The 18,039-nt window shown below is 44.0% G+C and overlaps 1 protein-coding gene across 5 annotated transcripts in view; it reads right to left on the reverse strand.

Annotated features, from left to right (window-relative positions):
* Positions 1-7,733: 7,733 nt before the first annotated feature.
* Positions 7,734-18,039, reverse strand: part of LOC116945466 (GTPase HRas) — a 48,120-nt gene continuing 37,814 nt past the window's right edge. For 4 of the 5 annotated variants that reach the window (XM_032959783.2, XM_032959781.2, XM_076069286.1 and 1 more), the window contains 2 exons: positions 16,629-16,751; positions 7,734-15,537 (listed from right to left, as the gene is read on the reverse strand). In XM_032959783.2, the coding sequence (XP_032815674.1) occupies positions 16,635-16,751 (117 nt within the window). In that variant the 3' untranslated portion in view covers positions 7,734-15,537; positions 16,629-16,634. The remainder of the gene's footprint in view (positions 15,538-16,628; positions 16,752-18,039) is intronic. The other variant, XR_012945170.1, reaches the window with a different exon arrangement.

The following is an 18,039-nucleotide window of genomic DNA, read 5'->3' on the forward strand; positions in this document are numbered from 1 at the left end:
CACAGATCGGATCAAATCACGGATTTTGTGTACTGTACTGAATCGGACCTGGATTTTGTGTTTGTTTAAGATTTTGGAAATCTTTTTGGTAACGTCTGCTATGTATGGCAACGTGATGGTTTTGATCGAAGTCTCAGGGGGTTGTTTCTCCATGGTTGGATAAACAGCTTTGCGGATAATACGGTCCGGATATCCATTAATCTTAAGGGCCCGGTGTACATGTTCCAGTTCACTGGCTAGGTGGTGTTGGACAGAAATGCAGTGGGCCCTATGGTGTAGTGTTTTGATGAAGGAATTCTTCTGTGCCGTGTGGTGGTGGGAATCAGGTTTCAGATAGAAATCTGTGTGGGTGGCTTTCGTGTAGACAGAGTGTCCCAAAGAGCCATCAGGCCTCCTCTCAAACAAAACATCCAGGAATGGTAGCCTACCATCCTTCTCCACTTCTATGGTGAAATTGATGGATGGGTGTATGGAGTTAATGTGGTCGAGAAACTGGTTCAATGTTGGCAAGCCATGTGGCCAAATGACGATTACAGTCAGCAGATACTACTGTAGACTCAGTAGATACTACTATAGAGTCAATAGATACTACAGTAGTGTCAGTAGTTACTACTATAGCGTCGGTAGTTACTACTGTAGAGTCGGTAGATACTACTATAGAGTTAATATATACTACTCTAGTCTCAGTCGATAGGACTATAGAGTCACTAGAGACTACTGTAGAGTAAGTAGTTACTACTGTAGAGTCGGTAGACACTACTATAGAGTCAATAGATACATCTGTAGGGTCAGAAGTTACTACTGCAGAGTGGGTAGATACTATTTCAGTCAGTAGTTAGTAATTACTCTTTGTCTGTCTATGTGTCTCCGGTTCTGTGTTTTATCTCTCTTAAATTTCGCAAACTTTGGAAGATCGTAATCAACCAGGTAGGGTGTTGACTGTTATGTTAGCCGACTCTGTGTTGTACTGCATTATATTTCCAAGTTTACTAGTTTTGTTTTCTCTTCCATTTGTACCTGATGATGATTGCTTGTTTTGCAATCGAAACGTCTATGGTATTATTTAATTTATTATTTTCTCTTTCTACGTGACTTTACCGAGATAACAAAAGAGTAATTCCTGCAGTCACGAAAGCGCCAAATCAAGTTAGTAGTTACTAATGTAGAAATTATATATACTACTATAGTCAATAGATACTACTGTAGAGTCAGTAATTACTACTGTAGAATCAGTAGATACTACTATAGTCAATAGATACTACTGAGAGTCAGTAATTATTTTTGCAGAGTCGGTATATACTATGTCAGTCAGTAATTGCTACTGTCGACTCAGTAGATACTACTATAGTTAATATATACTACTATAGTGTCACGAGATACTACTGTAGAGTCACTAGATACTACTGTAGCGTCAGTAGTTACTACTGTAGCGTTGGGAAATACTACTGTAGAGTCGGTAGATACTACAATAGTCACTAGATGCAACTATAGATTTAGTAGATATTACTATAGTCATTATACACTACGGTAGAGTCAGTAGTTACTACTATAGAGTCGGTAGATACTACTGTGGAGTCAGTAGATACTACTACAGTCAGTAGATACCACTTCAGTCAGGATATACTGCTGCAGAGTCAGCAGACACTACCATAGAGTTAGTAGTTACTACTATAGCCAATGGATACTACTATCGAGTCAATAGATACTACTATAGAGTCAATAGATCCTACTGTAGAGTTGGTAGGTATTTCGATAGTCATTAGATACTACTGTAGAGTCAGAAGTTTCTACTATAGAGTCGGTTGATACTATAGTCGGCAGATACTACTATAGAGTCAGTAGATACTATTACAGTCAGCAGATACTACTGCAGACTCAGCAGATACTACTGTAGAGTCAATAGATATGACTGTAGTTTCGGTATATGCTATTGCAGAGTCGGCAGATACTACTGTAGAATCGGTAGATAGTACTGTAGACTCAGTAGATACTACTGCAGTCAGTATGTACTACTGTAGACTCAGTAGGTACTACTATAGTGAATATATACTTCTGCGGAGTCAGTAGTTACTGCTGCCGAGTTGGTAGGTGCTATTTCAGTCAGTAGTTACTACTGTAGACTCAGTTGATACTACTATAGTCAATAGATACTACCGTAGAGTCAGAAGATACTACTATAGTATCGGTAGATACTACTACAGTCCGTAGTTACCACTTCAGTCAGTACATACTGCTGCAGAGTCAGCAGACACTACTATAGAGTTAGTAGTTACTTCTATAGTCAATGGATACTACTGTAGACTCAGTAGATCATACTACTATACAGATACTACTATAGAGGCGGTATATACTATTTCAGAGTCGGCAGATGCGACTGTAAAGTCCGTAGAGAGTACTGTAGACTCAATAGATACTACTGCAGTCAGTCTTAACTACTGTAGACTAAGCAGGTACTACTATAGTCAATAGAGACAAGTGTAGGGTAAGTAGTTACTACTGCAGTGCCGGTAGATACTATTCTAGTATCGGTAAATACTACTGTAGACTCAGTAGATACTATAGAGTCAATAGATATGACTAGTTTCGGTATATACTACTGCAGAGTCGGCAGATACTACTGTAGAATCGGTAGATATTACTGTAGACTCAGTAGATACTACTGCATTCAGTATGTACTACTGTAGACTCAGTAGGTACTACTATAGTCAATATATACTTCTGCAGAGTCAGTAGTTACTGCTGCCGAGTTGGTAGGTGCTATTTCAGTCAGTAGTTACTACTGTAGACCAAGTTGATACTACTATAGTCAATAGATACTACCGTAGAGTCAGTAGATACTATAGTGTCGGTAGATACTACTACAGTCGGTAGTTACCACTTCAGTCAGTATATACTGCTGCAGAGAAAATAAAACAACTACATAAAATCACGACGTTTCGGAGGCAACACAAGCCTCTGATCTCGTCATGAACTCTGCAACTCCTGCATGCAAATTGTATTTATACAGCAAACTTTGTTGTGTCTGTTCCACCTGAAGACGGAAGCTTGTGTTGCCTCCACAACGTCGTGATTTTATTTTGTTGTCTTTCATTTTATTTTTATTTTACCTACGTGACTTTACCGAAAAAAACAAAGAGTATGAATCCTTGCAGTCACGAAAGCTTCAAATGTAGAATATCTAGTGACTCTATAGTATCTGTCTCTACAGTAGAATCTACTGACTAGTATCCACTGACTCTACAGTAGTATACCAACTCTATAGTAGTATATACCGACTCAATAGTAGTACCTACTGACGATAAGACGGGGGGGGGGGGGGGGTAGATAAATTAGTCACTAGATACTTCTGTAGTGTTCGACTTTACGCGGACAACTTCTGTCTTTCGTCGAACACCGCTTTATTTACAACATTCAACATGTCCTCCACACTCCAAAGTATCCTGGTCACCACGGCTCGCTCACCGTGCTACGCTCGTCTCGCTCACCACCTTTGTCTCCCCACTAGCACTTCACTTGCTTCGCACTCAGCGACTCCCCGTTCAGCAACTCCGCACACAGCGTCTTCAGCTCCGTTATCGCTATGCTCTCTCCACTGCTGGCTATTCTCCTCAGCTCCTCCGCACACAGCGTCTTCGCACACAGCGACTTCGCACACTCCGCACACAGCGTCTTCAGCTCCGCTATCGCTACGCTCACTCCACTGATAACTACTTCGTCTTGCTTCACACTCTGTTCCAACTCCGTCTCCAAACTCCGTCTCCAAACTCCGTCTCCAAACTCCGTCTCCAAACTCCGTCTCCAAACTCCGTCTCCAAACTCCGTCTCCAAACTCCGTCTCCAAACTCCGTCTCCAAACTCCGTCTCCAAACTCCGTCTCCAAACTCCGTCTCCAAACTCCACGTCTTCCTCGTCCAGCTCCCAACTCCAACTCCCTGCTCTCTGGTGTGTCTCCCCCAATTTATCCTCAGTCTCATTATCACTAATTAATTGGCCTGCGTGCCTCCGCACGCATTGCGTCCTCAAACACCTGCCTTTCTCCAGACATCTCGATGCCTCCTCGCCCTTGACAACAGCCACAGCCAATCACCGCCGTTGCTGATCCTCTGGATTAATTGGCCCAACCGTTACCTCATCATCCCAGCCTTTACACCTGGTTGTCCTAACACGACCCACACTGTTTTCGCCTTCTCCACAGGCTGACCCCAGATAACCCACACTGTCCGTGTGATCATGCAATCGCGCAGCTTCCACAACACACCTTCATACTCCACTACACTTCTACAGGTAGTCCCCGACTTATGATGGTCCAACTTACGATATTTCGATGTTACGATGGTGATAGCGATATGACAAAATTGTAAAATATCTTAAATTTCGCGCAGCAGGCAAACGCAGCAGCGTACGAGGTACAATACTGTACTTTATCATCGCCATCCTCCTCTTCCAACAACTAAGTTAATGTAGCCATCAACAACCTAACATCGTTCAAGTATGCAGACGACGGACAGAATCTTGGTGAGTACAGTAGAATATGATACGTTCCGATACGTTCAATGCATTTACGATAGCTTTAGCGATTTCATTTTAGGGTTACGATACGATACATACGTTCAATGCATGTTAAAGGTTTTATAGCAGATAGGATTGTTTCCTGAAAAAAAACTTTCTATGAAATTGCAGTTCATATAGGTAGGCTAAGAATTTACCTTGTTTTTTTACTTTAAAATTTACTGTGCAATACAGTATTGTAATTAATAAATTACATACAGTATATAGTTTATACAGTATGGTACTGTAAATTGCTCTGTTTTGCTAAATTATCACCATTCTTTGAGACTCCTGGGTAGGCTAGGCCATTTTCAACTTAAGATATTTTCGAATTACAATGGGGTCGTCGTAACACATCTTCATCGTACGTCGGGGACTACCTGTATAGTCACTAGATGCTACTTGTATGTAGGGGTCGGTATATATTGGGGGGGGGGGTAAAAATATTTTAGCAGGGGAGGGGGGGTCGAGAATTTTGGAAACCTATTAGATCAACTATTTAACCCCCCCCCCCGCAAAACTATTCCTGCTAGTCGATTATAAAAGCCCAGCGTTCCATGTGTCCGTTTGTTTGCCTGTCAACTACATTATCAGCCTTTCAGAAGGCTTGGATCAAAACGTTATAGAAAGTTCCCCTCCCCCCCTGGTGTGGGGGCAAAAAGTTGATCCAACAGGTTTCCAAAAATTGTCAACTCCCCGGCAGGAATTACAATAAAAACACAAATCTTTAAATAACATTAAAAAAATGTTATTCAACTTTAATACTGATAGTTGAAGTCCATGGTGATGACGTTGATGAGGATGAAGTAATGGGGGAAGTGGTTTAGAAGTGTTGTGATCTGTGCCCACGCCTGTGTGGAGATGGCTGAGGGTGGGATATGTTGTATGGGGTTGGAGGGGCGAGCCGGTTTGTTGGGTATGTGGATGCACACCAAGTATGATTGCTTGGGTTGTGATGACTCCTCGGGGAGTGAGGTAATTGGAGAACAGCTGGATTTAATAATGGAATAATTAATTTTGAGCTCTCCGCCTATATAAGGGAGCTTAGCCAGAGATCAAAAAGCTTTTTGGGGATGGGCGAGCTGGTGCCTTTGGTGCGGCGAGGTAGCGCGCTGCTATATATTGAGCTGCTTTAGACCTTTAACATAAAATAATAATTGGATACCGAACCTGCTGTGGCCGATTAAATTAACTGAGTCTCACCACCTTATAACAGAAGAGGGGCTTTTCTCACCCTCTTGGTTGCACGTGCAGCCGGCCTGCCCTGCCACTCTCCTCCCGTGAATCGTAACGATAAGTGGGCAACTTCAGGACAGATGAGCACCAGAGGCTTGTGGAAAGGCAATGATTTATTTCAAAGTCTTATTCTGAGGAGCATTTGCGTACCTGCAATCATGACCAGACACACCCCTATCGCCTACCACGTCACACAACATCACCTCAGCTCAGTCCCTCAGTGCGCCCCAAATCTACATTGGGGGCAGACCCTGTCCTCTGAATAGGCGACACACTGCTGGACATGGCCTGCTGTGCACATGAGGCTTGGGGTCCGATCTCTAATCATCATTGCCTACACTTATAATAAATAAATAAAAGGCGTACCTGGCCTCCGTACCAATTACAGTAACACGTGACAGTGCACAATTATACGTGCGATTCATCACAGGCAAGCTCACACCGGCTACACACACTTAGGGCCATTATTAAGGGCACAATGCAAACAATTAAAGGTAAATAAACGTGGAATAATGCGTAGCAATATGACAACGTCCACATACTACAACAGTCACTATGCGAGAGAGCGTTGATGGTGGGAAGAGAGCGGTGGTTGGTAGCTGGGAGATGAGGATGCATGGAGGAAATACAGATACGGGTGATTTTACATTATAAGTGCCGTTCGCCGTGCTAAACCACAGATACACAAAACTTGGTATGCCGCGGATGCGAAAAAAGAGGTTGTCCAGGGATTTCTGTATATCCAAGTTGCTTACAAAGCATATGTTAGGTTTTTAAGAATACTTAAAATATTTTTTTTTACCTTAAAATTTTTTTGAAATGAAGTTCAAAAGTTGTTTTTGTTCAAAGCAAATGTTTAGGTGCGGTGGCATGTCAATGGCCACTCTGGAATCGAACGCCACTCCTGAAGAAAAGTGGTGGTACGAGTGGAGCAGCACAAGACCTCAAAAACAGGATCCCGATCTTAATCCTGCAGCTGCGGTGAACTTCATATACTCGGAACATATGAATAGTTCAATATGAACAGTTGCATATGAACAGTTGCCCTTCTATTAATTTCCTGGCGACACAACAAAATCATTCCACATCCGATGTTCTTGGCTCGCGATCTAAACTCGAACTAGCCTTGGATATGTCGGTATTTAAGCCTTGGATATGTCGGTATTTACATGACAGCAGCAGTTTCTCCTAAAAATGCTCCCCTTCGAACCTTTCGACCACTTAATTGCTTCCTTTCGTGCTCACATTTTACTGTTCGTTTGTAATGCTGTGCTTCGAGACATTTTCTTACATTATGGGCACATTGCAACTGTAAGGTGTTGTTGTTGCACTGGCATAGGGAGTTTTGATGGTCTGTATGACACATTTTGAAAGAGGCTGGAGTGAAGTCTAATAGTGTACGAGTACAAGTGTCAGACTGACAAAGCAACGATAAAACAGATTCTGGCCTGAGAATATAGGTACATCTGGAAGATGACACATTTAATGGCAGTAGAAATTGGCCATGAAGACCTTTTAATCTTGAAAAACCCGACTCTTTAAACAATTCCAGTGGCTAAACACAGCGAGTTATATCAAATTCAGAATTCAAGGACCAGTAAATGTAAAGTTAAGCAAAGTATTCACGTTTTTAAAAACTATTGAATTCAGTGCGAGATAGCCATGGCTTTGTTTTGGTTGCGTAAACAACTTATTTTAACAGAACACATTTTATTTTAAGGAAATATCAACCTGCCTCCAGCTAAGGAAAATTATCAAACAATGACGCCACTCGTCAGATTATTCGGAGACAACAGAAAGAGAGGTGGTTTATTTTTTAGGGCTGAGCAGAGCTTACTCCAAAAAAACCAGCACAAGCCATTCCATTGCCACAAAGATGAATCCTTTTGATCCACCTGATGTTGGGAGAACAGAAATAATCGTTCTGATAAAAAGAAGACGATGCCAAGTTCCATGCATCCTGTACATTTATTTAAACGTAACAATGACATACTAGTATACCTTAATAAAAGGTACATTTGAAGCCCTCCAGTCTTATTTGCAGTACCATTTCTGAAAGACAGGCGACGCCAGTGGGGTTAGTAGAGTTCAGTTCATGTATTCACAATAATCCATTGTTTTGCTTACCATGGTACTGGTGCTGCCAATGGGCATTACTGTGGTATCACACAAACTAGGGTTTTTTAGGGAGCAACTAATGTATCCCTGCAAATGTTTTTTTTTAACACGAGACAGTTTATACAGCGAATTAATCTTGATTTGAAACGGCTTGTATCTTCTCAGTACAATTCTCAAGTTTGTGATGACAGGGTCAGTCCTGCAACAGCTTGAGCCACCATTTTGGGAAATGTTAACACGAGGCACTGACTTGGCTCACAAAAGTGGCATCTTGTATGAACAGTGAAATTTGTAAATGAACAAATAACTTCGATAACAATATCATGTAGCTATTTCCTCTTATCAAAGACAATGTTATTGAAGATGAATACTTTCTCACGGGGGTCCTAGTTTTGGATCATGTCCAATTACTGTTTGCAATGATTGGACAAACCCCACCTCATACAAAAGTAGTAGAATCTCCACACAGGTCAAAACTTTGATTTGCCATCTTGAGAGATATGGCCACCTCATTGCCCAACAGGTGGCAACCTCATGCACATCTCCGCAGTCCATCAATCAGGTCTATAAGTTCATGTGACATGTGTGCGGCACCACCACATATTCCAATGTGTTCAATAGCACCTAATGACACCACCTATGGTGAAATAAGCAAAATGTGATGTACCACAGTGAAAATATGCATTAACCTCTCCTGTAAAAATGTTGACAAAGCTCTCCAGCACCGAGATGCTACTGGAGTGGTTGCCACAACTATTGACTGCCAGGGCCCCATCTGACACGATTAATGTGGGCCCCTATCAACTATATTCATCACCCTTATTAACAGCCAAGCAGACAAGCCACTGGCCCATTGATTTTGCCCGCCGAGTAAAAAGCTAGCAAGCACTTAAAATCCTTCCTTTTTATCCAACCCTAACAAGTAAAAATTGTGCCAGATATAATATGAAAGTAAATTAGGCATGGATTCCTGTAACAGAGAACTGGGCTCCTAGAGGCTGATGTCTCTCCAAATCCAATATAACAGAGGGACAACGCCACGAATCGGGATTAAAATATTGACGAAGAAAAGATGCAGATGTGAATGGATGACCTTGACTTAAATGCCATCCAAATTCACAACACATTTGATTCATAATATATTTCTGGTTAGGCCACAACGGTCTGACCAAATGCGTCCTTTTTACCCTCCACCACCCAAGAGCCAAATTGGCACGTGTTCTGCGTTTAACGTACGAATGATTTTGATTTAAAGCTTTCGTGCCTGCATTGATTCATATTCTTGGTTCTTTCGGTAAAGTCACGTTATTATTATTTTATTGTTTCCCTTCAACGTGACTTTACCGAAAGAATCAAGAGTACGAATGATTGTTTCTGCTCAACGGTAAGTTGAACAATCTTCATCCAAACTTTCAATGAGACTAGTATCTGGTGGTGGAAGAACTAGACGCATATTTATCAATCAGATAGCTATGTCTATTTGATACCAAATGTAGCTGTGATGATTGTTTTTCAACTCAATGCGGAGTGAGCTGAAACAATAACAATTGGCGTGCTAAACGGTCCTACACGTGACGGTTGCTTTGTTTGGCTATGTCGGGTGAAGGGGGTTTGACCAACAAAGATTTGGTCAGATAATTACGTGGCCGGAGCCAAACATCAATAATGAATCATATTTGCTGTGAAATGTGTCAATAAAACACAATTTGGAGTTACATAATTGAAAGCAAGTCTTAATATACTATACGATTCCCACACAGGTTAGTTTAAAAAAAAAGCCTCAAGTCATAACGAAAATGACTCGGACATGGGGGCTATGTCGGGGGCCCTTGTTCATCTGGGATAAAGCAGCTAAATGAGACCCCATGTGGGGGCATGGGGCTTTGAGCGTAAACTCCATTACAACAAAATGTTTTCAAAAAGACCGTTATTAACCTCATCCAATCCCACCATCACGTCCTCAATGCCCAGGTCCTTCCATTCTTCTACCTACCTCCTGCAATGCACTTTGCCTAAACAATTCACGATTCACCAGTCCCATGGCCTGCATGAAAACATAGATTATCAGTGAACGTTTTTTTTCAGGAGGGTTTTGCTCAGGCTAATAAAGTATTGTTTTGTTTATGTTCAGGAACACAGCGGTACGGCTCGAGTCTAGGCACACAAGAGAACACTCAATGTCGCTATAGGCCTATTGCCCAGCAGCGGGTGGCTCTCATTCCTGCATGATCTGTCAACCCCACCTCCAAATTGCTCGTTAACCCGTGGGTGAAAAATCATTCACGGAGGACGTGATCACAATGAGTGAAATTGAGGATAATTTTGGATGGGCCTGCATAGGAGCAGAGCACGTTTCCACTGAACTTGTGGTGGATCACATCCAGGTCAACCGGCTGCCTCCTGGGATCTGTGTTGTCCCTCGGCAAAACCAAACACCGTTAATGGCATAAGCCAAACATCCCAATGCAAAGCCAAACATCCCAATGCAGAACCCTCCTGAAAAAAAGTCTTGAGACTCAATGAGGCTTTCCTGGTAAATATTTGGCATTTGTCAAACTCAGCTTTGAGTCTCTGAACCTCAGAACAAGAAACAAAGGCTATATAGGAGTTTACATTCCATTCCTTGTACCTAAAATTGTCTATATGCCACCGACATGAATCAACAGCTGGGCACACAATACTCCATTCCATGTTCAAAGAAAGCACAGGAAAACCATATTCCTGATTTCACGGGTTCAAGATTCATATATATTTTTTTACACAGGTACTCTATGTAACCCCTAATTAAAGACATTTATACATACCGTATTTTATTTACACAAAAACACAATGTGAATCAAAGTTATAGATCCAAGTCAGCGCTGGTTGCTTTCATGACCTGGTGAACAGGGTTACGAGGTGAACAATATGCACACAGTAGTAACTCTCTTTGCAAATTTCTCCCAAGATTCCACAAAAAAAATAATACTCTACAAATGTACACGGGGTTCTTGTTGAATGAACCAGTCTACAGTCTCAAAATCAAATGTGTTTCCACATTGGTTATATGAGATTCCCATTGCAACTGGTCCAATGTGATGAAGTAGAGATGAATGATGTTCAACCTAAATAATTATGAAACTTTATTTTACGTTAGAAATTGGTTACATTTCTTGCATGCGATTTTTGGTGGTCCAGGAAAGACTGTTGCCATAATTGGCTAAACCATGGTGCACGTAGTATATCCTGAACTTCGTGTCACACACAAATACTACTTCACATTTCCACCGTTTTCATTATCCATGTTTTGCCAAGTTATTTTTACAAGCACTGGCTCCACCCGCCGTAAAACACACAAGATCGAGTGGCTGCAGCACAAAAGATTAAAAGTGATTATGCAAGGACCAACAGGGTAGCTGCTCAAGCCAGCACGCGATGATTTACTGGACATTGCGGCAGTTACGTATAACTTGATTTTGGCTGGTTGTGTATGCAACACTTTTACTGAAAACTAAATCTTAAATATCAGTTTGACTGTGTCTCAAACATTTTAATGAACAATTTGATTTTAAAACACACAACAGTGCGCTGCATTGAATGTACAGGTCTTATCCATATTACCAGCTCAAAATAATTGTGGAAATAATCATTTAGATTACTACCTCGGAGCAAATTGGCCAGTTCTTTCAAGCTGGTGGTCTGAATATGGCCAAGAGCTTTTGTACCTGTAATGCTGCACACACCTGTGTGTGTTGTTGAACCTATTTGTTTCCAACCTCCACTACTACGTGGCGATTGGATTTTTTGTAATTTACAGATTTGATTTTCATCGAACCCTAAACATTATATGCCTTAGTTTGGCTCCCAAGTCTTGGATAATTGACCCATTGAAATTTGCAAATTATTTTCCATTATTACGTGATTTTAGTAATGAGAATAACATTTGCAATATATTGTTATGGAGTACTGAATATATATAACACTATGTATGGAAGCTCATTAATTCACACTCCATGGCCATGTGGCATCATGAACGAACAAGCTCGTGGCAGAATCCCAACAGCCGCTTTAACGTCCCACCCCTCGTACCGCCCTTGGCCCGCACGCACGCACATACGGCTCGTACACACGCACATTGCCCACACGCGGCCCGCACATTATTCTGGGGCTGCGTATTCGTCATTGCTGAGAGGAGTTAGTTTTGGGTCATGGCACGTGTATGAAAATCCTTGAGTTGATTTAAGCTATTAACAGTTAGCAACATAACATTGGGGATTGCTGACTGTTGTAAAGCTTATCGAGGTACAGAGCAACGTGTTATGAATTATTATCTTGCTTATTTACCCAGGAAAGCATTGTAGAGTCTTAAGACTTTTTCAGTAGGGTCCTTCCAAGTTTTTGCGATGTTGCTATATGGAATCTCAATTGAGTAATTTGCAGGTACATTTTCAGCCAACACCAGTGACACTGTTTTTCCACTATGGGAGGAACCCACAGAACCCAGAGGAAACCCATGTAGAACAGGAGAACATACAAACTGCACACATTTAGGCACCCGAGTTGGAAATCTATCGGAGGTTTTTCTTGCTTTGAGGCACGAGTGTTGCCCCTTTGCCACCACCCTGTCGAATGGAGCCCAACACACTGCAGTGACCTTCTCTGCAGAACTAGTCAATCACTACAACCTCGGGTACTTCTATCAATGTCCTGCTGTGCTGAGCAATGTTTATGAGCCACATCTACATACGCATCACATTCCTTGTGTGCATTACAATTGTGAAGCCACTTACAGTAAAAAGGTAAATTCTGGATAACCACAACCAGAGCAGAGGCGTTCAACGACCAATTATTCACTTCCATAGATTGCAGAGATTCACCACTGTCTTTCAAACACAAAATGAAAGCCCTGCTTATCCAGCAGCGATTCAAATAAGCCTCATACGAGGCAAGACTGAACACGAAGGGTGTTTAATTAAAAAACAGTAATAACACTCGGACTCCACCAAGATCGGCTCTCCAGTGTCTCCACGTTTAAAACATCGCACGTTGAACTTGACTCGAGTATAGGTAATTTACGAAGCAAAACACTTAAATTGCAAGGCCATGCACAGGGCCTTAAATAACCAAAGCAAAAATGGAAAGTATCCACCCAGGAAAGCATCACCAAGTCTTGAAGGCAGTTTCAAGAGGGACCTCTTCCAGTGGTGTTAGTCTAATGGTGTCGAGTATTTTTACACATGGGAGGAAACCAGAGACTGGAGAAAACCAAGTCATACAAGAGAACACTCAAATCTCGACTAAAAAGATGAAGCTATCTGTAACCGACTTGCTATACTGCCTTCGGCAGGTACCATCAAGTTGCTCAGAAGGTGGTTGTCTCATGCTGATAATCATGGCTCAGATTCCTGCGCAAGCCACAAGCCGTCTCCACACCGCCGATTTACGGGACCACATTACCACCGCACCTACAAGTTATACATTAATTACGTTAATGTTTTAGGCAGCTACTGATCAGAAAATGGATAAAAACGTACCCTCATCGAGCATTCTAGCCTGCGGAGATGAACATATCCTATTACCATCCCACTGCGCTGGTCACTGTACAACAGTGGCGATTCGGAAGAGGGTGGCCTGTGTAGAATCGGTGGCATTGGGTCGACTTCTGCCGAGCCCTATTTTCCTGTGCAATGGGCGCACGGTGGCAAGTCACACCCCACCTGGCTGCAAATGCATAAAATGTCACGACCAAGTGAATTGGTTTAGGACAAGCTCCGCACTATGAAGGCCCGTCTTATGAGTCAAAAAGGCAGCGTTACGTTTCTTCACACGTGGGTTCCCAGCCAAGCGCGCTGAGTGGGGCTGGCGAGGCGTGCCCATCCCGCCACTCGCGGCGAGGGGGACGTTCCAGGGTCGTGGAAATCCATTTGTATTGCCGGTAACCGCATTCAAATACATCTGGAAAAAAAAACACCAGTCACCTGTGTGTCGCATACATTAAGCGTTTACCTTTTTAAACTGAGCAACGCATGCAGTTGCCACGGTGTAATGGTGAGCACACGAGCCTTGCAATCCAGAGTTCGCTGGTGGTTTGATTCAATGTCTCGACGTGGCGGCTGATAAAATGGGGCAAGTGTCCAAAATTCTGCCATCATCTGTCCACCTGGCAGAATATATGGGTTGACCATAGTTGATCGGCAGGTCGCATGCAGTGGGGTAAAGTGTGGGTATGCCCACCTCTTCCGAGACGTCTGATCAGCATGGTCGACCAAATACCCTCGAGAGCTCCGTCTAACCAAGTCACGAGGGAAAACGTGCCGTGTGTACGCTTGCACCGTGCCAATCAGCGCATTCATTGCTAACATTTTGTTTGAAACGGTTACTGGCTCCTGACTCTCCGGACTTGTAACCAATTCTCAAACGGTTACCGGTTATTTACCAATCCAAGAATGCCCCAATGGCTGTGGTGACAAAGCTGTTTGCACCCACGAGCTCCCTCCCACTGCTGTCTCGACACGGCGGAAGCTCCTTCTTTCACACAGCCCTGTCGTAGAGGTGCCAGTCATGAGCCAGATAAATGGGAAAGAGGGGATCGAAGCGAAGTGCGATGAACAAATAACACACAACTGCTCTAACATGAGATTCACATCGCCACATTTTTGGCTTCAGGTTTTCTGAAATGGTTTCTCGACGAGTACTTTATACACACACGCACAATTATATACTGCGTTTACATTTATATACATATAGGTCACCCAATAAGCCTTATAGACTGCAGGGCAAACGCTGTTGGTGAGCACCTATGCAGGCTGGCACAGCACAAGAGGGGGTTGTCTGGCTAGCGCCACGCATACCCATCTCTCCAGTATTGATGTCGACACATCACCGCACAAGGTACTCATGTTTAGACCGAGTCAACCTAGAGGAGGCACAGGCACGGTTCCAGTACCCATTTACATGAGCATGGCCAAAGATCAGTGTGTGAACCACTCCACCACCACTCCCCACATGCGCACACACATGCACACACATGCAGTCATACGTAGTAAAACACACTTCCGCACATCTACTCAAAACAACTGTGTTAGACAACAGGGCTAAATAAAAACAAAATTATTTAAAAATTCAAATGTGCAGTGAAGTAATCGCAACTCCGCACGTGGTACAACCTGTTAGGCATTTCCCTTTTGAGTTCGCGGCTCATGCCGCTAAAAACCAACCAACTGCCCTGGCTGCGCCCGCCGTCCCTGCACGCCAGAGATGCTGGGCAGCGCGTTGTTCCTACAGCGGGACAGATGCGGGGCAGCGTGCCACATTCCTACAGCAGCGACAAGACGGGGGTCCCGGCCCCAGAGGGAGAGCGCATCAGCGTAGCTGTAGTGGTGGTGGCGACGGGAGCGTTAAGAGTTCGGCACTCCGAGCCCGCGGGCCGCTGAGCACTGCCACCCGTTGATAATCATGGCCAGCATTAAAGAGTGAGTGGTCATGGCTGTGGGAGATGAGGGAGAGGCTGGGCTGGACTGGCCGCCCGCAGCTCCCCCCGGCCCCTCGGGAAGGTCTCGCAGCCCTGGGACGTCGGCGGAGGCCAGCACCTCGGGGCTCGAATGCAGGCGGCGGCCGCATAGTGGCACTCTACGGCATCTCCGCATGCACAAGCACCTTGCGACACGCACACACACACGGCAGATTATTTCACGAGGGACTGTCATGCTGCGATTGATTAATTAGCAAATCAGGGGTGGTGCAGATATTTCAGTGCAATTCCACGTCTGAAAACCTGCTGATGGCTAAATGCAGATGGGCTTTCTGGGAAGGAGTTGGAACAATCTGGTATGTTAGCCAAGAATCGGCACACAATAAAACTTACATGCCAGTCTAACCTTCGCCTAAATGTTTGTGCCGTTGGCACCAACCGTGGTGGCTGCGAGAAGCTGGCTAGCGGGCCCTGTGCCTCCTGAGCTTTAGGACCACTGCTGGAGGGTGGCATAGAGTAGAAACAGCAAAACATGAACGACATTGAAATGTCAGGACATGCACCAACCTTGCCGCTGATTTGACACGTTATAATATTCCACTTTGTAGAAGTGAAACTAGGTGGGTGTCAGAGTGGCGCAGTGGTAATGCTAATGCCTCGCAGAAAGATGTGCCTGGGTTTGCATGATTTCCCCCTGCTCTATATGGGTGTTTTTTCCAGTTCCCTGCCATAGCCAAAAAACCTCACCATACAATGTAACTGGTTTTGGCCAAAATATGCAAAACATTTTACCTGCAAATTACTCAAATGGGATTACACACAGCAACATCGCCCACCTACGATGCCAAACTTGGAAGGAACTTCCTGAAAAAGTTATCAGATCCTGTGAGGATTTCTTGGATAAATAAGAGGAATAATAATAAAATATGGCTTTACAGGTTAGGCTCTGTGGTACAGTGGGAGGAACGATGGGAAGCATCAGGCAGCAGGGATTGTCATTAGTAACAGGATAGCGAGAGTGTGTGACAAAGCTTGTACCAGCGGTTGAGCGGATTATTGTATACAAGCTACGGTTTAGAGACATTGCAAAGTGCCAGTACAGCAGAGGAGGATATCAGGGAACCCAATGGCACATGCCCTGCGCATACAGCTCCGTGCCCAGGGCTCGGTGCTTCCCAATGCTGGCATGCTGCTGCTGCGCCTGCTGCTGCGGGTGCTGCTGCGGGTGCTGCTGCACCTGCTGCTGTAGCTGCTTCGAAGCGCACCGTGCCCTCACCAGGGGTCAGGAGAGCACGCAGCTGCACACGCTGCACTCGTCCTTGTTGTTGGCGTTGTTCATCTTGCGCAGTTTGTGGTCCCGGATCTCACGCACCAAGGTGTAAAACGCATCTTCCACGCCCTGGTACGCGCGCACACATTCCCCGCTTAGCCTCCTTGTACGCCGTGGCAGTTTAGTGAGTGCCTACTGAGGGTAGTGCAGGACAGGAGGAATGGTGTGGCGGAGTGCAAGACCCACCACCCATGTCTCCCCACTGCTAATAGTTAGACATTGCACAAGGCAATTAATTGAAGGCTGAGTTTACATAAGGAAGCCAAGTCCTGGTTCAAACACCACCTGTTACTGATGATGTACGTGGCCAATTCGGTTTCATATGCCTTTTCAATTGAGCAGAACGAATGGTTTGTTGAGATGTTGAGATGACAGCCTGCTGGCGGTCTCCACTTCCACTCCACGTGCGAAAGCAAAACAAATGTCATCAAATTGGCAGCCGAATGCCTGACAAAGGTATCCCGGCCTGATAAGGGAGTAATGGCCCTTCTTCTCAAGGCCAAAGAAAGGTGAACGTCGGCTGCTGTCGCGAATAATGCAACTGACCAGAGGGCATCTTTGGTGCAAAATGTGATATCGCGAAGATGCTCAAGTTTTAAGACACTGATGTCCTCGCGCTGTAAGAAACCCATCTGGCCCACGAGTGCCTTCGCTTGAATATAAACGGCTACACCCTCTTCTCCTCAAGCCACCATCTGAGATACGGCCTCGCAACACACGTAAAGACTGACCTGGTCGTGCTCAACAATTCATCCCACTACGTCGCCATCAAAATTAACGACTTAACAGTGGTCAATGTTTACAAGCCTCGATATATGGAATGGCCGTGTCCATTGCTACCACCGCCAAACCACCCGACCATCCATCCATGCTGGCGACTTCAATACCCACCATACCCTGTGGGGCCTATGATGCCAACGATTAAGCAGGTGAAGAACTGACAGAAGACCAAAAGACCACGGTACTTTCAAGTACAGCTGGGTGGAAAAATGTTACATGCCCAATTTTTTGTTTCATGAGATAAGAATTGTAATTATATGAAGTCAATGAGAAATTTCATCGACTATTTTCCAAATAGGCAACGTAGACGTGTAGTGATCCTATCAACCTTCAGATTCCACTCGTACACCTGCGAATAGCTGGATTGCCACAACTATGGAGAAATCTGTAGGAATTGTCCCTCCACGAATTACCAACTTCAATCACTTCACTGGCTTCATCCAGGCAGCTACAAAGGCCAATGTCGCAAGAGGCTTTAGAAAAGCCTTCACTCCCTATTGGTCTCCAAAAATCAAACAATTTTTTGTGACAATTCAGTGCCGATCGGAAAAAGCGCAAAAGCATTGCTCGAGTCACT

Source organism: Petromyzon marinus, chromosome 24 (assembly GCF_048934315.1).
Source record: "Petromyzon marinus isolate PM22_M1 ecotype Great Lakes invasive population chromosome 24, UKy_Petmar_22M1.pri1.0, whole genome shotgun sequence".
NCBI lineage: Eukaryota > Metazoa > Chordata > Hyperoartia > Petromyzontiformes > Petromyzontidae > Petromyzon > Petromyzon marinus.